This window comes from Thamnophis sirtalis, unplaced genomic scaffold (assembly GCF_051295495.1).
Source record: "Thamnophis sirtalis isolate CommonGarterSnake01/CBP01778 unplaced genomic scaffold, rThaSir2_p1.2 scaffold_2, whole genome shotgun sequence".
NCBI classification, from domain to species: Eukaryota; Metazoa; Chordata; class Lepidosauria; order Squamata; family Natricidae; genus Thamnophis; species Thamnophis sirtalis.
The window spans coordinates 56,140,344-56,167,240 of record NW_028261382.1 but is presented as its reverse complement, the minus strand read 5'-3'; the positions used below and the strand labels follow the sequence as shown (position 1 = coordinate 56,167,240).

At 43.7% G+C, this 26,897-nt stretch overlaps 1 protein-coding gene across 1 annotated transcript in view; it reads left to right on the top strand.

Annotated features, from left to right (window-relative positions):
- The window catches only part of SLC8B1 (solute carrier family 8 member B1), a 51,348-nt gene that overhangs the window by 5,364 nt on the left and 19,087 nt on the right, over window positions 1–26,897 (top strand). Inside the window, exons 2-12 of the mRNA XM_087705661.1 lie at window positions 756–1,106; window positions 4,587–4,739; window positions 6,754–6,806; window positions 10,429–10,486; window positions 12,383–12,500; window positions 14,184–14,351; window positions 15,969–16,076; window positions 16,655–16,702; window positions 17,726–17,856; window positions 21,220–21,361; window positions 22,457–22,578. Of these exons, the coding sequence (XP_087561787.1) occupies window positions 918–1,106; window positions 4,587–4,739; window positions 6,754–6,806; window positions 10,429–10,486; window positions 12,383–12,500; window positions 14,184–14,351; window positions 15,969–16,076; window positions 16,655–16,702; window positions 17,726–17,856; window positions 21,220–21,361; window positions 22,457–22,578 (1,290 nt within the window). The 5' untranslated portion in view covers window positions 756–917. The remainder of the gene's footprint in view (window positions 1–755; window positions 1,107–4,586; window positions 4,740–6,753; window positions 6,807–10,428; window positions 10,487–12,382; window positions 12,501–14,183; window positions 14,352–15,968; window positions 16,077–16,654; window positions 16,703–17,725; window positions 17,857–21,219; window positions 21,362–22,456; window positions 22,579–26,897) is intronic.

Below are 26,897 nucleotides of genomic sequence, written 5' to 3'. Positions count from 1 at the left end.
CTTTCTGTGGTCATGTGACCAGTATGGCTATATGCCAAAAAGGCTCACGGAATGCTGTTACCTTCCCTCCCGCTGAAGTGGTACCTCTTTATCTACTCACAGTTGCATGCTTTCCGATAGAATTTTTTTTTATTTTCAATTTTCACAGCATATAATCACATGTATACTATTACATAGTCAATATCATGTTGTATTATTAAGTAATTACATCAATTCATGCTTTCAAACTGCTAAGTGGAACTGGAACGAACTCCCCGTGGAGATTCGGACCCTCACCACCCTCCAGTCCTTCCGCGCCGCTTTAAAGATCTGGCTGCCCCGGCTGGCCTGGGATTAAGATTCTAACCCCACCCGAATTGTGTGACTGTTGTGTTTTCTTTTTAATATGCTGTATTGTCTTCATGTTGGAAAATTGTTTGTCCTTCCCCCCCCCCCTTTTTTGAACTGTGAGCCGCCCTGAGTCCCCCCAGGGAAAAGGGCGGCATACAAATAAAGGGAAATAAATAAAAATAAGTGGGCAGGAGCTGGGGCAATCTGCTAAAGAGATACTTGTGGACATGCATAGCTGAGGAATTCTGGGACTTGAAGTCCACAAGGCTTAAACATAGCCAGATTTGGAGACCCTGGTCTTAAACAATGACCCAAGGGCTCCCGGGGTTGTATAGTCTCAATTATATCTACTGGGAAGGAAAAATGTAATCCTCACCACTCTGTGGTTTTATATTCTGTTTGATTCTCCCTTTTCCTCCCTACAGAGGGGATGTCCTCGTAACTTCTTCTCCAACTTTCTGCTGAGCTCACTTCTCCATTTCCATCAACGGCTGGACTTTGCGAAACTTCCTGGTGGTTGGAAGTCTTCCTAACGCCGCTTCTTTTGATCTTGCCGCTCCCAAATGCCGTAGACAGGAGTCTCTGGGATGACAAGGCGTTTTTTTTGGCTGGGCCTTATGCCAACTCTTTGGGTTCTCAGTGTCGCCTTCCTGCTGGTCCGGGAGACAGAGGCGGTAGGACGTTCTATTGGGCGATGGGACGCCAACTTCCCAGCATCCTTCTCAACCGATGGTCCTCATGGGCAACGTTCCGGAATCCAGAGCTCCAATGTGGACGTAAGTGGCCCCAAAGTTAGAAACATGCTTCTCTCTTTGATTCTGTTGGGGCTAAAAGTCAACCTTAGGAAATGTAGGTAGTCCTTGACTTGTGACAGTTCTCTTAGTGGCTGTTGGAAGTCAGAGCACCACCAGAAAAAGGGACTTATGTTTTTTTTAATTTTTATTTATTTATTTATTTTCAAAACAAACATATATTGTAGAAAGTATATCAGCTGGTTACAAAAAGCTTTTGTGCATCTCTTCCACCGTCATCAAATATAATTAATATTAATTCAAATATCTTAACTCAAATATTTACTATATTAACATCATCATACCTCCACTTTTATTTGACTACAGTTATTTAAACATCCTTCATCCTTAAGTATACCAAAATTCAATCCATAACCACATGCTGGCATTTCATTTACTTATTTATAAAATCCTCCATTAACATTAGATCCTCATATCCTGTTTCAGCTAAACATCCATAATATTTAATACCAAAATTTTCTAATCCTCCATGTACATAATTTATTATCATTATCCTTTCTTTCTTTAACTATATCCTATATCATAACATTTCCCCCCTATTAGTTAAAACTTAACTGAGGGAGGGAATAGGGCGGCATATAAATAAAATAAAACTTAAACTTAAACTTAACTGTATATAGTTTTGTTTTTTTATTATAATTATTATTGTTATTAATAATCTTTATATATCGCCCAAAAATATTTCTAACCTTCCGTTCTCATATCCAATTATTACTTATCATAACAGCTCAACATTGTATACATTACTATCATTATCAATTTTTATTTAACTATACCTATTACCAATAGATTTAACTAGGTTTAGCTAATTTTGAATTATACTCTTCCATCTATCAACCTGTATCTCTCCAATAACAGAACAATCTTATATCTGCTGCCATTTGTGGATCCAATTCTCCAAACATCTTTTTGAACAGGTCCATATGAAGTGATCTTTGCACCTTCTTGTTTGTGGTATCTCTCATATAATGTCAGAAAAAAGGGACTTATGTTGAGCACTTTTCACACTTAACGACCGTTGAAGCATCCCTGTGGCCACGGACTGAAAATTCAGACGCTTGGCAACCGACTCATATTTATCATGGTTGCAATGTTCCCCTTTTGTGACCTTTAGGCAAGCCAAATTCAATGGGTGGGAGGGGAAGCCAGATTCACTTAACGACCGTGTCACTAACTTAACAACTGCAGTGATTCACTGAACAACTGTGGCACCGTTCATCGTGTGTTTTTAGCATTCAGTCCCCTAATCATCTTGGTTGCAGATTAATAGAGTTGGAAGGGATCCTGTAGGTCATCTAGTCCAACCCCCCCCCCCCCAAAAGCAGGAGACCCTACACCATCTCTGAAAAATGGTGGTCCAGTCCCTTCTTGAAAGCTTCCAGGGATGAAGCTCCCACAACCTCCGAAGGCAACTTCTGTTCCATGGGTTGATTGTTCCCACCGTCAGGAAATTCCTCCTTATTTCCAGGTTGAATCTCCCCTTGGTCTGTTTCCATGCATTCCTTGCCTGGCCTTCAGGTGTTTTGAAATTGTCACCTGATTTTTCTTGTTGTGGGATAATCAGGAAGGGCTTTCCTTGTCCTACAACCTGAATAGAACTTAGAAGCTTCAGAGGGTGTAGAATCTAGGCCACCCGCTTCATAATAGGTGACCTGACCTGGAAGAGATGCAGCTAGTGTGTCTCCTGAGTTCTTCTGGGAACTTCTGGGAATCATTGGTGAGGAAGGATCCACATGCAGGAGAAGCCAGACATGGGCTGGGTTTACCAGCTGACCATTATTGATGGTCCTCCTTGACCCTTCCTTTCCCCTTTTCATCAGAGGATTGGGAGATGATTGATGTGGTGACTTGGAGGTGGGGCTCTCGCCTGACACTCAGGAGGCTGTGGGTTCAATCCTAGGTAGAGGCAGATATTTCTCTCTCTGAGCACAATGAGATTATTATATCTGCTGAATAAAACTCCGCAATGGCGACAGGGACAGCATCTGGCCAGTAAACACATGTCTCCATTCAGTTGCCCAGACTCCACCCTGCAAGGGATTACGGGGTCATTGAAAAGAGGATGATTTGCATGCTTTTCGAACTACTAGGTTGGCAGGATCTGGAGCAAGGATGGGAGCCCACCCCGTCGTGCGGCACCAGGGTCCGGAACCTGAGCTGCCCACTTTCCAGCTGACAAGATGAGCAGAGGATTGAGAGACTGGTTGGGCCTGAAAAAAAATGACAAGGACCAGCAGAAGATCAAATGCTTTTGACTCCTAACGTTGATTTTGTTTTGCCAAGAACAAAATACTATGCATCACGGCTGGCTAGATATTAATAAAGGAGGGAGGGGTCTTTAAAAATGTAAACCATGGTGGCATCGGACCTGTCTCCCCTTAAAACTTTAAATAGAATAGAGCCAACAACCCTTGACTACATTTTGCTGAAAAAGGTATTCTTTTATTAGAAATTAAATGTGTTGCGGTATTGCAAAGCCGGAACTGAGAATTGCGCGCCCAATTCCCTAAGTTCTACTTTCCCCTCCTTTATTATTATTTTTTTAATATCATTTTTATTCAGCATTTTTTTTTAAACATTAAAATCACAATGACAGTTTTGCAGCTTTCCGTTCTCGGTATTCTTTTTTTTTTCTAATTTCGGATTTTCCATTCTACAACCTATTGTTTTATACGTATACTATAAGATTTGGAATAGGCAGTATCGTCGGCTTGAAAAGAGATGCAAAATCAATGCATAGTGAATACATAGAAAATACAACAATAGGAGATGGTATATCTGTAGAATGTAATAGAAATGTAAATACTGTATATATTGTAAAAATGAGTAATCACGAAACAAGGAGGTATATGTATACTTTCCCCTCCTTTAACTTTAAGAGCCGAGGTGGCGCAGTGGTTAGGGTGCGGTACTGCAGGCCACTTCAGCTGACTGCTATCTGCAGTTCGGCGGTTCAAATCTCACCGGCTCAAGGTTGACTCAGCCTTCCATCCTTCCAAGGTGGGTAAAATGAGGACCCAGATTGTTGGGGGCAATATGCTGACTCCGTAAACCGCTTAGAGAGGGCTGAAAGCCCTATGAAGCGGTATATAAGTCTAACTGCTATTGCTATATTGCTATTAACTGTCTCTCATTGCTCACCCCTTTGTAACCAATTAGGTTTAGGCAAAATGTTTTCATAATGGTCAGCCCAAGAGTAGTTGGGCTGCATCTCCTTCCTCCTCCCAGCTGGGGGACCTTGAGGCAGCTTCTCCAGAAAGTACAGTTTCTACTTTCTAGTTCCCAAGCATTCCCCCTTCATTCCTCCTCTCCGCAGTTCACGGCCGCCTGTCCCCGCATAACAGCGAAGCACGCATAAAGAAACGGCCGATCGGTTGTAACCAGGCTGTTCCCACGGAATCTCTTCTTTTAATCCTGCTTTCTTCCTTTCGGTCTCCACTCTAGTGCAGAGAAGTGGGAAAACAGAATCAGTCAGACCGTTGTTCCTTCATCCAGCAAAACCCAAACTGCAAGATGGACAGTGGCTTCCTCAACTACCTCAACGGAGTTTTCTGTGTCTTCCCAGCGGCTCTGCAACCTTTGGTCATAACTCTCTACGTAAGAATCTCAGCGAGAAAGGAAGCTTCTCCTATTTTTCCCCTTGGATGGTTCCCCCCCCCCTTCCTTCCTGGTTTTTAAAAAGTTCTGTGCCCCAGTAAGTTTGGGTCATTGGGCATGCAAACCCAATGGACTGCACCAGATAGATGGAAAGGAACTGAGAACTTTTATTTGCAAATAAAGGCAGGAGGCAGGAGGCCTTCAAGAAATGGACATCCATTTTTCCGGGATGCTGTAAGATCTCCTTAACAGATTCACAGAGTTGGGAGTGCCCTTACAGGTCATCTAGTACAACTCCCCACTCAAGCAGGAGACCCTACACCATTTCTGAAAGATGGCAGTCCAATCTCTTCTTGAAAGCCTCCAGCGATGACGCTCCCACAACTTCCGAAGGCAACTTCTGTTCCATGGGTTGATGGTTCTCACTGTCAGAAAATTCCTCCTTATTTCCAGGTTGAATCTCCCCTTGGTTAGTTTCCATCCATTATTCCTTGTCTGGCCTTCAGGGGCTTTGGAAAATAGCTTGACCCCCTCCTCTCTGTGGCAGCCCCTCAAGTATTGGAAGACTGCTATCCTGCCTCCCCTGGTCCTTCTCTTCACTAGACTAGCCATGCCCAGTTCCTGCAACCGTTCATCGTATGTTTTAGCCTCCAGCCCCCTAATCCTCCTGGTTGCTCTTCTCTAAACTTTTTCTCGAGTCTCAACATCTTTTTTATAGTGTGGTGACCAAAACTGGATGCAGTCCTCTAGGTGTGGTCTTACTAGGGCTTTATAGAGTGATATTAGTACTTCATTTGATCTTGATTGTATCCCTCTGTTAATGCAATTTAGGATTGCATTGGCTTTGTTGACTGCCACTGCACACAGCTGGCTCATATTTAGCTGGTTGTCCACTAAGACTCCAAGATCCCTCTCAGAGTCACTGCTATTAAGACTGGTCTCACCCAGTATGCATGTGTCCTTTTGGTTTTCCTTGCCTAAGTGTAAGACTTCACTTTTCTCTACGTTGAATTTCATTTTGTTAGATAGGGCCCAGTGTTCGAGTCTGTCAAGATCCTTCTGGGTCTTGAGCCTATATCCTTTCTTGGGGTGGGGTTGGATGAGAAGAGCTGCCAGGTCACTTCCAGCTATGGGATTCCGAGAGCCGAGGTGGCGCAGTGGTTAGGGTGCAGTACTGCAGGCCACTTCAGTTGACTGTGATCTGTAGTTCAGGGGTTCTAATCTCACCGGCTCAAGGTTGACTCAGCCTTCCATCCTTCCGAGGTGGGTGAAATGAGGACCCAGACTGTGGGGGCGATATGCTGACTATGTAAACCGCTTAGAGAGGGCTGAAAGCCCTATGAAGCGGTATATAAGTCTAACTGCTATTGTTATTGCTATTGCTATTCCTATGGCTATGGTCGTGCTCAGAGGTGGGTTCCTACCAGTTTGCACCAGTTCGGTAGAACCGGTTCGTCAAATCTACCGAACCGGTTAGAAGAGGTTCCACTAGTGGACCCGGAAAGCAGGCCACACCTACAGAAGAGGTTCCAAAAATTCTTGAAACACACCACTGACACACACACACACACACACACAAAGAGAGAGAAAGAGAAAGAAAGGAAGAAGGAAAGAAATGAAAAAAGAAAAAAGGAAAGAAAAAGTGAGAGAGATGAAAGAAAAAAAGGAAAAAGGGACAGAGAGACAAAAGGAAGGAAAGAGAGAGAGAGAGAGAGAGAGAGAGAGAGAGAGAGAGAGAGGGAGGGAGGGAGGGAGAGAGAGAGAGAGAGAGAGAGAGAACACATGGCCGGCAAGCCACTCCCACCAGGTCACATGACTGGCAAGCCACTCCCACAAAGGAGGCCACACCCACAGAGTAGGTTCGATTTTTTTTTGAAACCCACCACTGGTCGTGCTGGAATCTTGGGAGTTGTAGTCCCAACCCATCTGGGTGAGGACAGGCCTGGTTGGGAAAGTCGGACGGTGTTTTTCCTCCTGTTTCACGGCAAACCGCATTTTCTTTGGTTTCTTGTAGGTCTTCTGGCTTCTCTACCTCTTCGTTATCCTTGGGGTCACGGCTGAGAAATTGTGAGTAGCAAACCCGGAATCCGAATCCCACTTTCAGAGCCAAAGGTCAAAAATGCACTTCCTTCAGATATTGTCTCAGAAGCGGGTTTTCGGCTCCAAAAGATGGGTTGGGGCCAGTGGTGGGTTTCAAAAATTGTTCAAACCTACTCTGTGGGTGTGGCCTCCTTTGTGGGAGTGGCTTGCTGCCCATGTGACCGGATGGGAGTGGCTTGCCGCCCATGGGACCGGATATGAAGATGCCGACGACACTTGTCAGAACCACCTTAAATTACCTCACCCACAGCACTGGCATGCATAAGAATAGGATGTAAACTTGTTTTTTAAAAGGCATCTTTGGTTTGCGTTAAAACAACACACGCAATGTTCTGATTGCACCACAAACGCAGTAGTCATCCTTACCTTTCACAGAGGCACTGAGTTTTATAAATAGGAGCATGATAGTGTAGAATAATCATATCCAAGGACCAGTGGTGGGTTTCAAAACTTTTTGGAACCTCTTCTGTAGGTGTGGCCTGCTTTCTGGGTCCACTGGTGGAACCTCTTCTAACCGGTTCGGTAGATTTGACGAACCGGTTCTACCGAATAGGTGTGAACTGGTAGGAACCCACCTCTGATTGGGGCTGAAGAATAGACACGTGGCATGCTCTCCTAGGGACCTGGGACCTGATAGCCCATGCGTACACCAGCTGATGGTTTGGCTTTGTGGTGGCCTGCTGACGGCCAGCCCCTCCAGCAGCTGAATCAGAGGAGGAGGAAGCCGTGTGGGTGTCAGGATAGGCATCAAGGCAACCTGGGATCTCCGAGGGGGAAGAGGGAATGGAGCTGACAGAAAGAGGGAGAGGGAGAGAGGCAGAGCCTGGGCTGTCTATCAGTGCTCAGATGGAGAGTCAACAGCCCCCAGGTCTGGAGGTGGCTGATGAGGAAGAGGAGGAACAGCTGGGTCCAGTGCCTGATGCACGGATGCGTAGCAGAGGAGAGGAGAGCAGTGGAAATCTATGGGCTGGTCCTTGGGCTGGAAAAGCCACTGCTGCTAGCGAAGCCCCACCGTAGCTCTGGGGATAAAAGGCAGGGGGCAGAGATGAATAGATGTGGCAGAGGAGAGGAGAGCAGTGGAAATCTATGGGCCGGTCCTTGGGTCGGAAGAGCCACTGCTGCTAGCGAATCCCCCCCCCCTAGCTCTGGGGATAAAAGGCAGGGAGCGGAGATGAATAGATGTGGCAGAGGAGAGGAGAGCAGTGGAAATCTATGGGCCAGTCCTTGGGACGGAAGAGCCATCACTGCTAGCGAAGCCCCACTCTAGCTCTGGAGATAAAAGGCAGGGGGCGGAGATGAATAGAAGTGGCAGACAACTATTCTTCTTCGGGATGGACGGACTTGTTAGCCTGCGGTGCGAGAGAAAGTTTTTGCTGGGGCTGCCGGTGCTCGGAATAAAGGAATCTTTGAGCTAACTTCAGAGGGTTTGCCGTGTTTGGGGAGCTGGGTCAGAACAGTGTTATTGTGGGAACCCAGTCCTATTGCTGAATCTGGTAGTAACCTGATCAAGATGAGCCTTTAATCCACAGCCACCAAATTGGATGGGCCATCTGGGGTTGGGTCCATCAGTGGCTGGGCTCACACAACGTACCAAACCTTGATTGACCATTCTGAGATTCACAGACACATGCTGTGTCCAGATGATTGTAGGAGGAGTGGTAGAGTGTGAAAAACAACATTAACAGATTAACAGAGTTGGAAGGGACCTTGTAGGCCATCTACTCCAACCATCAATATGTCCAACATATTAGCAGCAGCAGCTTCTAATTCTTCTTCTTCTTCTTCTTCTTCTTCTTCTTCTTCTTCTTCTTCTTCTTCTTCTTCTTCTTCCTCTTCCTCTTCCTCCTCCTCCTCCTCCTTCTTCCTCCTCCTTCTTCCTCCTCCTTCTTCCTTCTTCTTCTTCCTCCTCCACCTCCTCCTCCTTCTTCCTCCTCCTCCTTCTTCCTTCTTCTTCCTCCTCCTCCTCCTTCCTGCTTCTTCATCATCTTCTTCCTCCTCCTCCTTCTTCCTTCTTCTTCCTCCTCCTGCTCCTTTCTTCTTCTTCTTCTTCTTCTTCTTCTTCTTCTTCTTCTTCTTCTTCTTCTTCTTCTTCTTCTTCTTCTTCTTCCTCCTCCTCCTTCTTCCTCCTCCTTCTTCCTCCTCCTTCTTCCTTCTTCTTCCTCCTCCACCTCCTCCTCCTTCTTCCTCCTCCTCCTTCTTCCTTCTTCTTCCTCCTCCTCCTTCCTGCTTCTTCATCATCTTCTTCTTCCTCCTCCTCCTTCTTCCTTCTTCTTCCTCCTCCTGCTCCTTCCTTCTTCTTCTTCTTCTTCTTCTTCTTCTTCTTCTTCTTCCTCCTCCTCCTCCTCCTCCACCTCCTTCTACCTTCTTTTTCCTCCTCCTCCTTCTTCTTTCTTCTTCTTCTCCTCCTCCTCCTCCTCCTTCCTCCTCCTTCTTCCTTCTTCTTCCTCCTCCTCCTCCTTCCTGCTTCTTCATCTTCTTCTTCTTCTTCCTCCTCCTCCTCCTCCTTCTTCCTTCTTCTTCCTCATCCTCCTCCTTCCTCCTCCTCCTCCTCCTCCTCCTCCTCCTTCTTCTTCTTCTTCCTCTTCCTCCTATTATTATTACATACTTTATTCATTAAACATGAAACTCAGCCAACTGAACATTCAAAAACGCATCACAAATACCAGTGACTGGTGCTGATGGTTGATACGGTTTGCTGCCAGCATCCAGGGTATCAACCAAGGACCTTCTTAAAATATAAGATGTTCTGAGCAGCGCAGTTTTTTGCAGTTCCGCTGGGGTTATTGCAGGAAGCTGCAATTTGTTGGTGTATCTTATCAAATTCTTGGGCATGGTGTCAAGTGCCATTATTATTATCATCATCATCATCATCATCATCGTCATCATCGTCATCATCGTCATCATCGTCGTCGTCGTATTTTTATGCTGCCTATGTCCTCTACAAGGTGACTCAGGGTGACCACAATTCTAACTGCAGGACAAACAAAGAGAAGATTGAAAATTCTAAAGTCCTTGAGTTCCTGCTGAGCTTATCGTAAACAAACTTTCTTGTCTGTGGAGGGAAGCCACAGCCTAAAAACATGAAAATAGTCTAAAAACACATAGTGTAAATACATACGAAGAACAGGAACTGGGTATGTCTAGTTTAACGAAAAGAAGGAGTAGGGGTGACACGACAGCGGTGTTCTAATACATGAGGGGCTGCCCCAAAGAAGAGGGAGTCAAGCTATTCCCCAAAGCACCCGGAAGGCAGGACAGGAAGCAATGGGTGGAATCTAATCAAGGAGAGAAGCAATTTAGAACTGAGGAGAAATTTCCTGAGAGTTAGAACAATTAATCAGTGGAACAGAAGTTGCCTCCAGAAGTTGGGAATGCCCCAACACTGGAAGTCTTTAAGAAGATGTTGGATAGCCATTTGTCTGAAACAGTATAGGGTTTCCTGCCTAGGCAGGGGGTTGGACTAGAAGACCTCCAAGGTCCCTCCCAACTCTGTTATTCTGTTAGTCTTTAACTGCAGGAGAGGGGCAGCAGTGAGAAGGGAAGTAGCATTTCAGAAATGTTTAATCGTTCTCTTTCTTTCTCCTTCTAGCTTCTGTCCTAACTTATCGGCCATTTCCACCAAGTTGCGGCTGGCGCATAACGTGGCAGTATCCTTTCGTGGGACCCTCCCTCCTGTCCTTTGGGGAAGCGGAAAACAAAGCGGGTGTGGAAGAGAAGGTCCCAGAAGGACGTTAACCTATAAAATGCAGAAGGTGGAAAAGAGTCGGGGGCGGGAGGGAATTTGGGTACAGTCAGAAGGGTGGATGAAAATGTTGAAGCCTTTCCGTTGACCATGTTGGAATAGCAATGAAAAAGAAACCACTTTGAATGAAGCGGTCGGGGATGATGAGAATGATGAGAATCATCATCATGAGATGTTTGAGAAGACCTCAAAGGACAAATATAGCATGAAAGAAGCTACCATATTTTTCGGAGTATAAGACGCACCTTTGCCCCCCCATAAAAGAGCATGGAAATTTTGGTGCATCTTATACACTGAATACAGCCATTTTTTGGCCTCCCGAAGCCCCGCCCCTCATCCCTTTATTGCGAAAAGCAGGCCGTTTTTTGCAAAAAATGGAGGTTTTTTTGTCTCCCCCCCCAAGCAGCAGTCTGCAGGCTTCAGCAGGGCTGGGGGAAGGCAAAAACGCCTACGTTTTTGCAAAAAATGGTCCGTTTTCCACCTGTTTTTTGCAAAAACGGGCATTTTTGCCTTCCTCCACCCCTGCTAAAGCCTGCAGAATGCTCCTGGAGGTCGGGAAGGACAAAAAAGGTTTTTTTTCTTACTTGCCTCTTCGAAATCTTGGTGCGTCTTATACACCGGTGCATCTTATAGTCTGAAAAATAGGGTAGTTTTTTTTTCCCCTCCAAAGAAAACCATATGTCAATTCTGACGGTGAAAACAATCAGTGGAACGACTTGCCTTTGGAAATTGTGGGTGCTTCAACACGGGAGGTTTCCAAGAAGAGACTAGATAGCTATTTGTGTTTGTATTTATTAATTTGTCAAACATGTACAAGTTAGCAGGTATAAATATAATAAACATGGACATGAATGAAAGAAATGAATGGGGACAGTAGGACAGGGACGGAAGGCACACTGGTGCACTTATGCACGCCCCCTTTACGGACCTCTTAGCAATGGGGTGAGGTCCACGGTTGACAATTTAAGATTGAAGTTGTGGGGGTTTGAGGATGCAACAACGGAGTCGGGTAGAGGTTCCCAAACTTGGCAACTTTAAGACTTGTGGACTTCAACTCCCAGAATTCTCCAGCCAGCTCTGCAGAGCTGGCTGGAGAATTCTGGGAGTTGAAGTCCACAAGTCTTAAAGTTGCCAAGTTTGGGAACCACTGGGCTAGAGCATTCCAGACGTTGACCACTCTGGTGCTGAAGTTGTGTTTTCTGCAATCGAGTTTGGAGTAGTTGCTCTTGAGTTTGTATCGATTGTTTGCCCGAGTGTTATTGAGGTTGAAGCTGAAGTCGTCGTTGACAGGTAGGACGTTGTAGCAGACAATTCTGTGTAGGTCAAACCTTAGTCAGCGTAGTTCTAGGTTGTCCAAGTCCAAAATTTCAAGCCTGGTGGCATCAGGGATTCTATTGTGAGCAGAGGAGTGGAGGACTCTTCTCGTGAAATACCTCTGGACCTGATCAATTGTATTAATGTCCAAATTACAGTGTGGATATCAGGCAGACGAGCTGTATTCGAGAATTGGTCTGGCAAAGGTTTTGTATGCCCTAGTTAGCAATACAATGTTACTGGAGAAGAAGCTTCGCAAAATTAGGTTAATTTGTCCATAGGGTCTCCTGCTCTAGCAAAGGGTTGGGCTAGAAGACCTCCGAGGTCCTTTCCAACCTTATTATTCCATATCCTAATCAGCTTTATGGCAGGAAAATCTCTCCCTGACTTAGCTGGCATTGGGTATACAGGATACAGGCCAGCAGAATAATGGAATGAAGCCCACTCCTCAACAGATCATCCGTGGTGGTGGATCTTCTTTCCTTAGCCCTTCCTCCATGGTGTCACTTTTCTGGCTTTCGGAAATGGAGCACCTGACATCTTCAGCGCGGTGGTCGCGTTCTCTGATCCCCGGACGGCTGGACTAGCCATTGGAGCTCTCTTTGGTAAGAATGGCAAAGGAAATGGCTGGGTTTGTGTTCCTGTCTCAAGCCAAGATGTGCTTGAACTCTCTGTCACACGCGAAGAATGGGGACCGGATCTTAAGTTGGAGTCAAGAAGATGCGTTGCTCAAGGCTGAACCCAAGAACCTAGTCCACTGACTTCAATGCTGAATTGGCGGGAGATACGAGTCAATGAAATTCAAGGGGAGGTTGGAGTTAGAGATTTTGTGGGAATGTAATGATTCTAGGCCAATGACTCACTTAATTCTGCCCCCCTGGCTCTGCTCCCTTTCTCCTACACGATGATTGATTAGATAAGCTACAGTTGATTTAGGTGCTCAGATTGGCAGGGTGCAAGGCTTGGGTTCAGTCCATTATGCTAAGTCAAGTAAGTAGCTTAATCCAATGCATGGCACAACATACCTTGCTGTATGCCCTTAGAGATAATATTTATTGTTTTTTTTTTTAAACTGTGAGCACACTGGCCCACATTAAGAATGAAATTCTGTTGTGTGCTCTCAAAAGAAAGTATATATCTACCTATAAACATATATAATACACGTATAAACGTTATATGCATCCATCTATCTATCTATCTATCTATCTATCTATCTATCTATCTATCTATCTATCTATCTATCTATCTATCTACATATCTACATCCACATCCATCTGGCCACCCATCCACCACCCACCCACCCATCCATCCATCCATCCATCCATCCATCCATCTATCAATCAATCTATCTATCTGCCACTCTCCCAGTCTGCCTCCTGATTCATTCTTTCTTTCTCTTTCTGTCTGTCTGTCTGTCTGTCTGTCTGTCTATCTATCTATCTATCTATCTATCTATCTATCTATCTATCTATATCTGCCTCTCTCCCCATCTGCCTCTTGATTCTTTCTATCTATCTATCTATCTATCTATCTATCTATCTATCTATCTATCTATCTATCTACCTACCTACCTACCTACCTACCTACCTACCTACCTACCTACCTCTCTCTCTCTCTCTCTCTCTCTCTATCTATCTATCTATCTATCTATCTATCTATCTATCTATCTATCTATCATCTATTTCTATCTATCTATCTATCTATCTGCCACTCTCCCAGTCTGCCTCCTGATTCTTTCTTTCTTTCTTTCTTTCTTTCTTTCTTTCTTTCTTTCTTTCTTTCTTTCTTTCTTTCTTTCTTTCTTTCTGTCTGTCTGTCTGTCTGTCTGTCTGTCTGTCTACCTACCTACCTACCTACCTACCTACCTACCTACCTATCTATCTCTGCCTCTCTCCCCATCTGCCTCTTGATTCTTTCTATCTATCTATCTATTTATCTATCTATCTATCTATCTATCTAGCTAGCTAGCTAGCTAGCTAGCTATCTATCTAGCTATCTCTATGTCTCTACCTCCCATCTATCTGCCTCTCTCCCCATCTGCCTCCAGATTCTCTCTTTCTCTCTCTCTCTCTCTCTCTCTCACACACACACACACACACACAAACACACACACACACCTGAGCTCGTTCTCCACTTCCTTATTTTATAAGGCACTTATCTCAGTGGAAGGTCTTCCTCCCCCATCTCCCCAGGCCATTCTCACCTCCCATCAGAGTACATATGGCTGAGTGAAAGAAAGAGGAAAGACCCTCCAGCTGCTTCCTCTTTTTATTTTTATTTTCAACTAGGTGCTGGCATCTTCGTCACCACGGTAGTCGCCGGTGGCATAGCCCTCGTGAGGCCTTTCACCGCCGCCTCTCGCCCCTTCCTGCGGGATGCCATCTTCTACATGATCGCAGTGTTCCTGACGTTTGTGGCTCTCTATTTTGAACAGGTCACCTTGGCAGAAGCTCTGAGTAGGTATTGGGAGGCAAAGGGGGGCCTTAAAAAAATCCTTGTTGGGAGGTAAGACAATCCATCTTCAGGTTCTGTCTTCTGGGAACAGGGTCGTGCCACCTCTTCATTCCAACAGAATTGTAGCCGATGCCTATTTGTGATTGGTTCAAGGGACCAGGGTTGAGTAGCTGAGTTGAGCTGCCAAATGAGTTTCTTATGAAGCCTCCAATACTTCTCTCCAGAGCAGTGTTCTCCAACCTTGGCAATTTAGAATAGAACAGAACAGAGCGGAGCAGAATAGAACAAGAATAGAACAAAAATAAGAATAGAGCAGAGCAGAGCAGAACAAAAATTAGAATAGAATAGAGCAGCGCAGAGCAGAGCCTAATAGAACAAAAATATAACAAGAATAAGAATAAATAGAATAGAGCAGAGCAGAATAGAACAAGAATAGAACAAGAATAAGAATAGAATAGAGCAGAGCAGAATAGAACAAAAATTAGAATAGAATAGAGCAGTGCAGAGCAGAGCAGAACAAAAATATAACAAGAATAAGAATAAGAATAGAATAGAGCAGGGCAGAATAGAACAAGAATAGAACAAGAATAAGAATAGAATAGAGCAGAGCAGAGCAGAATAGAACAAAAATTAGAATAGAATAGAGCAGTGCAGAGCAGAGCAGAACAAAAATATAACAAGAATAAGAATAAGAATAGAATAGAGCAGAGCAGAATAGAACAAAAATGGAACAAGAATAAGAATAGAATAGAATAGAATAGAGCAGAGCAGAGCCGAACAAAAATATAACAAGAGTAAGAATAAGAATAGAATAGAGCAGAGCAGAATAGAACAAAAATGGAACAAGAATAAGAATAGACTAGAATAGAGCAGAGCAGAGCAGAGCCGAACAAAAATATAACAAGAGTAAGAATAAGAATAGAATAGAGCAGAGCAGAATAGAACAAAAATGGAACAAGAATAAGAATAGACTAGAATAGAGCAGAGCAAAGCCGAACAAAAATATAACAAGAGTAAGAATAAGAATAGAATAGAACAGAACAGAGCAGAGCAGAGCAGAATAAAACAAAAATATAACAAGAATAAGAATAGAATAGAATAGAGCAGTGCAGAGCAGAGCATAATAGAACAAAAAGATAACGAATAAGAATAGAATAGAATAGAGCAGAGCAGAATAGAACAAAAATAGAACAAGAATAAGAGTAAGAATAGAATGAATAGAATATAACAAATTTATTGATTCAAAATGAATTGTGGAAGCTACTGAGTAGATCCCCAACTGCTCAGCCTCCTCTCATATCTGTTTCATTTCTTTATATTCCTACGTTGTTCCACTCCAAAAAGTGGCATCCTGTTCATAGAAAAATAGAAATGACCCAACAGTATTCAAGAGTGTGTAGAGCAATGACTTTTGACCAACACAAGTAGGTAGAATACAACATCATGCAATGCTTTTACTACAACCCGGTTTCTTTTCTTACAATGGAGACTCATTAGCCACGTTCTTTTTAATGTCTTTGAAGTTGATTTAATGTATGTGAAGTAAACGCATAACTTGTACACGAACTGCGGAAGGTCTGATGAGCAGAGAAGACAACGTCAACTACTCTCGTTCACAGGTTTCCTTGGACTTTACATCTTCTACGTCTTGACTGTAGTGGTCTCCACTTGGCTCCACAAGAGACAGCGCAGGGAGAGATTTGCCCCACCCAGCCATCCAGAACCAGGTGAGGGGCGGTGTACCTATAGGCCAGAGATGGAGTATGGGTGGACTCCACAGATGTTCCATACTCCAGTTCCCATGAGCTGCAAATCAACATGGCCAAAGGGTCAGAGAAGATGTGAGTTGGCTTCAGCATTCGTATGAGGATCCTACAAGAAAGTTTTGTCTTTTGGATGGAGAAGGACCGGAATTTAGTTAGTGGCAACTACTGGTAGAAAGTGGACTGCTAGGAAATAACTAGAGGACACTCTTGCCTATCTGAGATGAGGGATGTGGTGGCTTAGAGGTGAAAACTCTCACCTCACAATCAGGTAGAGGTAGATATTTCTCTCTCCGGGCACATTGAGAATATCTCTGATGAATATAACTCCTCATTGGCAACAGGGAGTGCATCTGGCCAGTAAACACTCAGCTCCATTGCCCAGACTCCACCCCCGCCAGGGATTATGGGGTCATTAAAAGAAGATGATGAATCTTGCCTATCGGACAGGCCGGAGCAAATTGTGCTAGACAAACTGAAGCTCAAGATTTGCAGTATACCACAAACGTGTTTCCTCTTTGTCTCTCTCTCTCTCTCTCCAGAGCTTTCAACGGATTCCGAAGAGGGTGACAGTGCGAATGTGAATGGGGGTAAGGCATTCTCCATTTTCTAAGCACACAGATGTCAGGGTTCAAAACAGCATCCAAAATTAAATCAGAGTCCAAGGCAAAGTATTGATCAACGTTCCAATTCATTAAGAGAGCCATGTTGGGATTAATAATAATAACAATAAAAAAAGAACAAAATTAGACACAGCTAAGTTTTAATTATTAGGGGGAAAACGTTATGATATAGGATATAGTTAAAGAAAGAAAGGATAATGATAATAAATTATATACATGAATGGGTATGGTATAAGGGAATTGTATGTAAATGGTAAACGGGGATTTGGAAAGGAGGATTAGAAAATTGTGGTATTAAATATTATGGATGTTTAGCTAGAATAGGATATGAGGATTTAATGTTACCGGAGGATTTTATAAATAAATAAATGAAATGCCAGTAGGTGGTTATGTATTAAATCTTGGTATATTTTATGATGAAGGACATTTAAATAATCATAGTCAAATAAAAATAGAGGTATGATGATGGTAATATAATAAATATCCGAGTTAAGATATTAGAGTTAATATGAACTATATTTGATGACGGTGGAAGAGATGCACAAAAGCCTTTTGTAAACCAACTGATACGCTTTCTACAGTATGTAAAGAAGGAGGATTTGTATGTTTGTTTTGAAAATAAATTTTTTTTTTTAAAAAAAAAGAGAGCCATGTTGGCACATGTGGGAAAACCCGAATCTGAAAGCTTCCCGGTTTTCCCCACTGAGTTGAAAGTTCAAGATCTTGCCCCCACACCCACAAGTCCATCCCATGGTCCAATCTCCCACTGCTATGCTGGCAGTTCCCCCTATCCAGTTCCGGTCAGGTGCAGAGGTGCAAAGACAAAGGATGACCTTGGCTTTCTAGAAAGAATGTTGTTATGGCTACATAGCATTTAACTCCATACAATCCCTGCTCCCATTTTCCCACCATAGCAAATGCATAGTAGAATAATAGACATCTTGATTTCTGACCATCTTTATAGCTTCTTGTTCCTTTTCCCTTGTGCAGAGGAAGAATATCAACCGTTGTTGCCCACGGAGGAGACCACATTTCAGATTCTGACTCAGTCCATCAACCCTCTGGATTACAGGAAGTGGAGGAGGAAACCCTGCTACTGGAAACTGCTCAAGGCGTGCAAGGTGAGAGCTACGTCTTTCTTATTAAAAAAAATTAGCCGATAGCCATTGCCTGGGTATTATTTACAGGGGGGGAATGTCCAGACCAAACATAATTTATAATGTTGGATTTTCCCCCTTACCAGAGCCCCACTGTGGAGTACTGTGAAGCTGTTACCATGGCAACTCCACTGCATTGCACAGTAGAATCCATTTTACGGCAGTACAGTAGAAGCCATCTTAAGGCACAACAGGTTGTATCTTAACAGGACACACAGCCACGAGGAATGTTAGGGGTGTCCTACCCCCCACAGTATTTGTCTCCAGAGATTAAGTCATCTGTGTACCAAATTTGGTTGGAATTCCTCCAGGCGTTGGAACACACACATACACACACACATGTTGATAGATAGCGTGACCTGTCAAATGTGCGCCTGACAAAAGCGTGCCGACAAAACCGCGGCGAGAAAAGAGCGAGGTCGAAATCGTGCCCACAGAAGCGCGCCGATAAATGCGCACCGACGAAAGCGCGATTAGGGTTAAGGTAAGGGTTAGGGTTAGGGTTAGGGTTAAGGTTAGCGTTCTTATGTTGTTATCGCGTTGTTTCTTGATGGCGCGCTTTCGTCGGCACGCATTTATCGGCACGCTTCTGTGGGTGCAATTTCGACCTCGCTCTTTTCTCCCTGCGGTTTTGTCGGCGCGCTTTTGTCGAGCGCGCATTTGTTGGTGAACCTATAGATAGATAGATAGATAGATAGATAGATAGATAGATAGATAGATAGATAGATAGATAGATAGATGATAGATAGATAGATAGATAGATAGATAGATAGATAGATAGATAGATAGATAGATAGATAATAAACCTTCAAGCTAAATGATGCAGTCTCTTCTCAAGGAACATCTAAAAGCTTCTGGCTCTTCTAAACTGCATCAGTCTTCTTCTTCTTGTTGTGCTATGTCCACAATCCCCCCCCCCCCCGAATGCCATCACTCTGCTAAACAACTAATTCCCACAACACTGCCAATAATTTACTAAGGCTGTATTACTATTATCCTCATCCGTCCTAGTATCTATCCCTCCCCACTTATGATTAGCTATGTTGCTTGTATCTTTACAAGGTATAATGCATTCCAAATTATACCTTATAACCTTTTAAATGGAATAATAATAATAATATAAGAATGACAAAGAAAAAGAATAACTATGTGAATGCATACCTATAACTGTATGTAAGAGAATAAATGACAGTAAAAATATAAAGCACAATATAGGTAAATAATACTTGATCATAAGTAGCTAAGTATAAATAAATATAGAATTCTACATAAAAATGGATAACGAATAAGGAGACCATGAATACAAGATAGAAATGTATAGAAGGGAAAACACTAACTGTAAAGAAACCGATACGGAACTGCTGTATGATATACGATGGAACTTACTGTTCCTATGTTGTTTTTAAGTTGTGTGTTTGTTTCTGTTGATGTGCCTATGTGTATAAAATAAAAAATAAAATTAACAATTAAAAAAAATGCTTAGAAACTCCAAATTGTCCACCATAAAACTAAAGGAGAATTTTTTTCTTTCTTTCTCCTGTTTGTTCCCATCAATTTTCATTCCAGATCCAACCTAGTTTCTGCTGAATGGACATTTAGAGAGTTCCTGTTGAACTCTGGCAATGCACCAGACCGACAAGTTTTTATGTTATTGTCCTTTCTTGAAGCCAAAAAAAAAAAAAGCTTGTGACTTTCCTTTCTCTTCCTTCTAGAAGAAACACAGGAGGAATACGGGGGTGGGGGGGTGGGGTGGGCCAACACCGGGCATGCAAAACAGGCGTTTCCCATTTGTGGGTAACCAATGCAGCTCCTTCGGTTTCACACACTGGTGGTTTCCAAGGTGTAAAGTTACAAGATCGAGCCAAAGCCCCCTTCGTATTTCTGGTGGTGAAGCTGTGACTCAATCCGAAAGGCACGGAAAGGCGACATTGGGAAAGGGCCAGTTTGGTCTAGTGGTTAAAGCAGCAAGACAGAAAGCGAGAGACCATGAGTTCAAATTCCACCTTGCTCTTTTGGTGACGTTGGGAGCGTTCTTAGTGGTTGATGAGGCTAATTGTTTAATACTGTTTGATCGTCTGAGCTGGTGATTCATTGAGAAACTGCTTGCGTAGAAACAGAAAATGAACTTCACTCCCTTCTGGCATTGGTGGCGTTACCTAGATTGGTAATAAAATGTCTCCAATAAAACAACCAAGCTCAGAGAGCACTAAGGATCCAGCAATCCTCCTCCTTCTCCTCCTCCTCCTCCTCCACCACCACCATCACCTCTTTCCCTTTCTATCTCTCCTTTCTGCAACCCTCATTCCTTTCTAGCACTGATGACATTACCTAGTTTGGTAATGAAATGTCTGCAAGAAAACAACCAAGCTCAGAGAGCACCAAGGATCCAGCAATCCTCCTCCTCCTCTTTCCCTTTCTGTCTCTCCTTTCTGCAACCCCCATTCCTTTCTAGCACTGACGGCGTTACCTAGTTTGGTAATGAAATGTCTCCAATAAAACAACCAAGCTCAGAGAGCACTAAGGATCCAGCAATCCTCCTCCTTCTCCTCCTCCACCACCACCTCTTTCCCTTTCTATCTCTCCTTTCTGCAACCCCCATTCCTTTCTAGCACTGATGATGTTACCTAGTTTGGTAATGAAATGTCTGCAAGAAAACAACCAAGCTCAGAGAGCACCAAGGATCCAGCAATCTTCCTCCTCCTCTTTCCCTTTCTGTCTCTCCTTTCTGCAACCCCCATTCCTTTTTAGCACTGACGGCGTTACCTAGTTTGGTAATAAAATGTCTCCAATAAAACAACCAAGCTCAGAGAGCACTAAGGATCCAGCAATCCTCCTTCTCCTCCTCCTCCTCCTCCTCCACCACCACCTCTTTCCCTTTCTATCTCTCCTTTCTGCAACCCCCATTCCTTTCTAGCACTGATGGTGTTACCTAGTTTGGTAATGAAACGTCTCCAAGAAAATAACCAAGCTCAGAGAGCACTAAGGATCCAGCAATCCTCCTCCTTCTCCTCCTCCTCCACCACCACCGCCACCTCTTTCCCTTTCTATCTCTCCTTTCTGCAACTCCCATTCCTTTCTAGCACTGACGCCGTTACCTAGTTTGGTAATGAAACGTCTGCAAGAAAACAACCAAGGGAGCACCTCAAACCCCTCAATCAGAAAAGCTTCCATATTTTTTCCCCTTCTTACCAGTAAGGCCCTCTCTAACTAATGGTTAAGGCGTCAGGTTCGGAAACCAGGAGCCTGGGAGTTCTAGTCCTGCCTTCTGCAGAAGTGTAGAACAATTTCTAGTCTGGGCAATTTGTTGATAGTTCCTTCTCCTTACAGCTTCCTGTGGAATTGGTCCTTTTACTGACTGTACCTATTGTTGATCCTGACCGGGACGACCAAAACTGGAAAAGGCCTCTGAACTGTCTGCACCTTGTCACCGGCCCCCTCATCTGCATTCTCGCCCTGAAATCTGGAACCTGTAAGTTTCCACCTTTCCTTGACACTGTGTATTGGAAAGATGGCTGAGGGGTGCGGTGGCCCAGAGTTGGAGTTCTCGCCTCAGAATCAGGAGGCAGTGCGTTCGATCCAGAGGTGGGTTCCCAACAGTTCGCACCTATCCAGTAGAACCGGTTCGTCAAATCTACCGGGTTCCGCCTAGTTAGCCTGTAGGACAATCCGGCCCTGCCCATACGGATGACAATATAATCAAAAAAAAAATTCTGGAGAAGTGCAGAAATGGATGCGTTAACTTTAAAAATTAAAGGAAAATAAGATTTGGAACATTTTGTGACATGGGAACCTTTCTACAAATCGTTAGCTGACAGATACAGGAGTTAGATGAGTGGATTGATGTGACGGATGGAGAAAGAAAAAAAAATACTTAGTAATTATTTTGAGACTTCTATAATTGATATTGTAATGGAAGATAGTATACTTTTCAGCAAAGATTGATATGATCACATATATATGCCAGTGGTGGGATTCAAATAATTTAACAACCGGTTCTCTGCCCTAATGACCATCTGGGTAGGTGGGGCTCGGTGGTCATGTGACTGGGTGGGCTTGGCCAACTCAAGGTCACTCAGGTCGATGGGCGCTTCGCCTTAGCTGTTCCAATATAATAAGGGTCAACCGGAGAGGCAGTTTCTGTAAGCAGGTCAATAAAGATTAGGCTAGAAACAACACTAGAATGTTTCCTTCCTGCCTTCCTTACAGGATTAGCCCTGTAAAGTGGAAAAAAACAAACGGAGATTTCTTCCAACAATCGGTTCTCTGAACTACTTAGAAAGTTACCAACCGGTTCTCCCGAATAGGTGCGAACCGGCTGAATCCCACCACTGGTATATGCCTATAGGTACATGATTATAATGATTATGATGATGTTTATACTTTTAACACGTTGGGCATCTAGAACACAACACTGTTCAATGTAGAAATGGAATTTGTGATCTAAAACAATCAATTCACATAAAGCGTAGGAAGAATCATCGCAGGAGTTGGGCGTGTCTGGTCCAGTGAACAGAAAGACAAGTGGGGGTGACATGACAGCTGTTTTCCAATATCTGTGTTGCAGATGGTCTCTACAAATTCCAGGGGGTCTTCCCCGTTTGGGGTCTCGTGGTCCTGGTTGGAGCTACTTTGGCTGCCGTTCTCTTCTGCGTCACCAGGAACGACGAACCGCCCAGGTGCCACTTTGTGAGTCTTGGGGGAAGTTGCGTGAGCCCGTTAGATGCGGTGGGAATGTTACTTGGGAAATTCGGTCTAGACTCTAGACATTCCCCCACTTTTTGGCTTCTGAAATTGCCAAAACCATTGCACGGCTGATGTAGTAAGCATCGCACCTTAGATTCCCACCAAGATGAAAGGCTAAACCTCAGCTGACCACAATAGAAACTCAGAGGTGTGTGGAAACCAGCTCTTAAGGCCGGTCCGTCTTTTTCCCAATGAAAGCTTCCTCCAGGTGGGTTGCACAAATCGAAAATTATAAGGAAGGGAAGCAGAAATGGAGAACCGATGAACTGATGAATTGACATACCTCCCTTAGACCAATAAGATCACACTGTGACCCATCAAAACCGCGGTCCACAAAAGCGCGCTTGACGAAAGCACGCATTTGACGTCATCACAGCGCGACGGAAAAAATTAAAAATTGAAATAAAAATAAAATTAAAGCAAGCCGATTCACATAAAGGTAAGGGTTAGGGTTAGGTTTAGGTTAAGGGTTAAGGGTTAGGGTTAGGTTTAGAGCGTTAGGGTTACGTTTAGCGTTAGGTTAAGGGTTAGCGTTAGGTTTAGCGTTAGGTTAACGGTTAGGTTTAGGATTAGATTTAGGGTTAGGTTAAGGGTTAGGTTTAGGGTTAGGTTTAGGGTTAGGTTTGGGAGGGTTAGGGTAAGGTTTTCGCTTTATTTTTACATTTATCGATCACAGCGTGATGTTTTCGTCGCGCTGTGATGACGTCACGTACGCGCTTTCGTCGAGCGCGCTTTTGTCTACCGGGGTTTTGTGGTGGAACCAGATCACACAGGATGGGCCTTCTCCAGGTGCCTTCAGTGGGACAATGCCGGCTGGCGGCGCCTAGGAGTAGGGGCCTTCTCTGCTGCCGCTCCGGCTGTATGGAATGAGCTGCCCCCAGAGATCCGGGCCATCCCCACTCTCATGGCCTTTCGCAAAGCCATTAAAACCTGGCTTTTCCGTCAGGCCTTCTGATTGGGTGTTGGTTGCGTTCTTTTTTAACTTTGTGTGTCCTATTGTTTTTAAGTTCTTTTAATTTCTTTCTATTCTGTAAGCCGCCCGGAGTCCTTCGGGATTGGGCGGCATAGAAACCTAATCAATTCAATTCAAATTCAAATTCAAAATGATTTTTCCAAGAGATTTGAGAACTGGGCTTCTTTTTTTTATTTTCAAGGAGAATTCCTTGAAACCGCACTCGGAATATTTGCATCCCGTACTGGCCACCACAAGACAAAAAAAGATGTTGAAGCATTTTGCAAAGCGTTTTGACCGGAGTTATCTCAGATGCAAAGATCCCATTTTAAATGCAAAAGGGGCACTTCTGCATGTTCGGTTTCAGCCCCAAATAGCTGTCTTTTCAGTTTGGGATACTCCCACTCTGCTGCTCAAAACACACTAATTTTTTTTCCCCCCTGGCTCCAGATGGGATATTTGGAAGCAGTTCAGACTGAGATTTTCTGCCTCTCAGATCTCGTAGTTATGCTGCAGCCAAATTGCCCACCCCTCTTCAAAAAATACGAATGCAACAAGAGGAGAGGTTGTGCAACCACCTGGATCTCGTCCCAGATTCCCTAAGGCAGTGTTTGTCAACCTTGTCAACTTGAAGATGTCTGGACTTCAACTCCCAGAATTCCCCAGCCAGCGAATGCTGGCTGGGGAATTCTGGGAGTTGAAGTCCAGACATCTTCAAGTTGACAAGGTTGACAAACACTGCCCTAAGGGAATCTTGCTCAATCCAGATAAGTGGATTTCAGCTCCCAGAATCCTTAGCGGTAGCCGCACTTTGTCCGCACATCTGGAGGGGGCTTGGGTTCAGGAAAGCTGTAGGAAGCCATCGTCTGTGTTTTTAAGTGTATTTATCATCAGTTAGCATGATAAACCACTGCTTCCTGTTGTTGTGGCTTCTTGCAGCTCTGGCTTAAAATGATGCATATGTGGAGGGGCGAGAACATGATTTCTGGTGGGGTGTCTGTTGATTCTGTTTTTATGTCCTTCCCAATCCCAGAGGTTCTAGAAAAAACATGTTTCAGAGAGACTGGGCAGGAAGAAGAGGGAAGGGAAGGGAGAGAGAGAGAGAGAGAAGGAAGGGAAAGAAAGAAAGAAAGAAAGAAAGAAAGAAAGAAAGAAAGAAAGAAAGAAAGAAAGAAAGAAAGATGAAACTAACTTAGTTTGTGCTAATGGTTAAGGCACCAGGAAGGGAAGGAAGGACGGATGGATGGAAGAATGAGAAATAAAGAAAGAAAGAGAAATGGAAGGGAAAGAAAGAAAGAAACTTAGTTTGTGCATCAGGCTAAAAAGAAAAAAGAAAGAAAGAGAAAGAAAGAAAGAAAGAAAGAAAGAAAGAAAGAAAAGGAAGGGAAAAGAATGGAAGAGAATAAAGGGAAAGAAAGAAAGAGAAGGAAGGGAAGGAAGGGAAAGAAAGAAAGAAAGAAAGAAAGAAAGAAAGAAAGAAAACAGACAAACAAACAACTTAGTTTGTGCTAATGGTTAAGGCACCAGGAAGGGAAGGAAGGATGGATGGATAGAAGGAAGAAAGAGAAAGAAAGAAAGAAAGAAAGACAAAGAAAGAAACTTAGTTTGTGCATCAGGCTAAAAAGAAAAAAGAAAGAAAGAGAAAGAAAGAAAGAAAAAAGAAAAGGAAGGGAAAAGAATGAAAGAGAACAAAGGGAAAGAAAGAAAGAAAGAAAGAGAAGGAAGGGAAAGAAAGAAAGAAAGTAGGGAAACAGACAAACAAACAAACTTAGTTTGTGCTAATGGTTAAGGCACCAGGAAGGGAAGGAAGGATGGATGGATGGAAGGAAGAAAGAGAAAGAAAAAAAGAAAGAAAGAAAGAAAGAAAGAGAAACGGAAGGGAAAGAAAGAAAGAGAAAGAAAGAAACTTAGTTTGTGCATCAGGCTAAAAAGAAAAAAGAAAGAGAAAGAAAGAAAGAAAAGGAAGGGAAATAAAGAATGAAAGAGAACAAAGAGAAAGAAAGAAAGAGAATGAAGGGAAGGAAGGAAGGGAAAGAAAGAAAGAAAACAGACAAACAAACAAAACTTAGTTTGTGCTAATAGTTAAGGCATCAGCCTAAAAACCAAGAGACTCTGAGTTGTAATCTCACCTTGGGCGTGAAAGACAGCCGGATCACCCTCTCTCAGCCCATCCCACCTCGCAGGGTTGGCCTTGCAGGGAAAACAGGAGGAAGAGGAGGGTATTAGGTGTGTTTGCCACCTTAAGATATTTTAAAAAATAATAAAGACGGGAAAAAGTTAAGGAAAGGGAAGGAAGGTAAGCAGAGGTAAAGATATAGTACATAGATGAAATATAGAAGAGATAGAGGTGAAAGAGAGAGAGGAAAAGAGAAGGGGAAGGGAGAGGAGAGGAGGGAAAGGAAGAGAAAGAAAAGGAAGGGAAGGGAAAGGGAGGGGAGGGAATAGAAGGAAGGGAAGGGAAAGAAAGAAAGAAGGAAGGAAGGAAAGGAAGGGAAGGGAAAGGGAAGGAAGGTAAGAACAGGTAGAGATATAGTACATAGATGAAATATAGAAGAGATAGAGGTGAAAGAGAGAGAGAAGAGAAGGGGAAGGGAAGGGAAAGGAAGGGGAGAGGAGGGAAGGGGAGAGAAAGGAAGGGAAAGGAAAGGAAGAAAGAAGGAAGGGAAGGAAGGGAAAGGGAAGGAAGGTAAGAAGAGGTAGAGATATAGTATATAGATGAAATATAGAAGAGATAGAGGTGAAAGAGAGAGAGAAAAGAGAAGGGAAAGGGAGAGGAGGGGAGGGAGGGAAGAGAAAGGAAGGGAAGGGAAGGGGAGGGGAGGGGAGGGGAGGGAGGGAAGAGGAAGGGAAGTAAAGGGAGGGAAGGGAAGGGAAAGAAAGAAATAAGGAAGGAAGGAAGGAAGGAAGGAAGGAAAGGAAAGGAAGGGAAGGGAAGGGAAAGGGAAGGAAGGTAAGAAGAGGTAGAGATATAGTATATAGATGAAATATAGAAGAGAGAGGTAAAAGAGAGAGAGAAGAGAAGGGGAAGAGAAAGAAAGGGAAGGGAAAGAAAGAAAGAAAGAAGGAAGGGAAGGAAGGGAAGGAAGGGAAGGAAGGTAAGAAGATGTAGAGATATAGTACATAGATGAAATATAGAAGAGACAGATGTGAAAGAGAGAGAAAAGAGAAGGGGAAGGGAAGGAAGAGAAACAAAGAAAGGAGGGAAAGAAAGAAAGAAAGAAGGAAGGAAGGAAGGAAGGAAAGGAAAGGAAGGAAAGGAAATCTGAAATGAATTTTGCAGGACTGCAAGACTGAACCCAGCTTATACCGC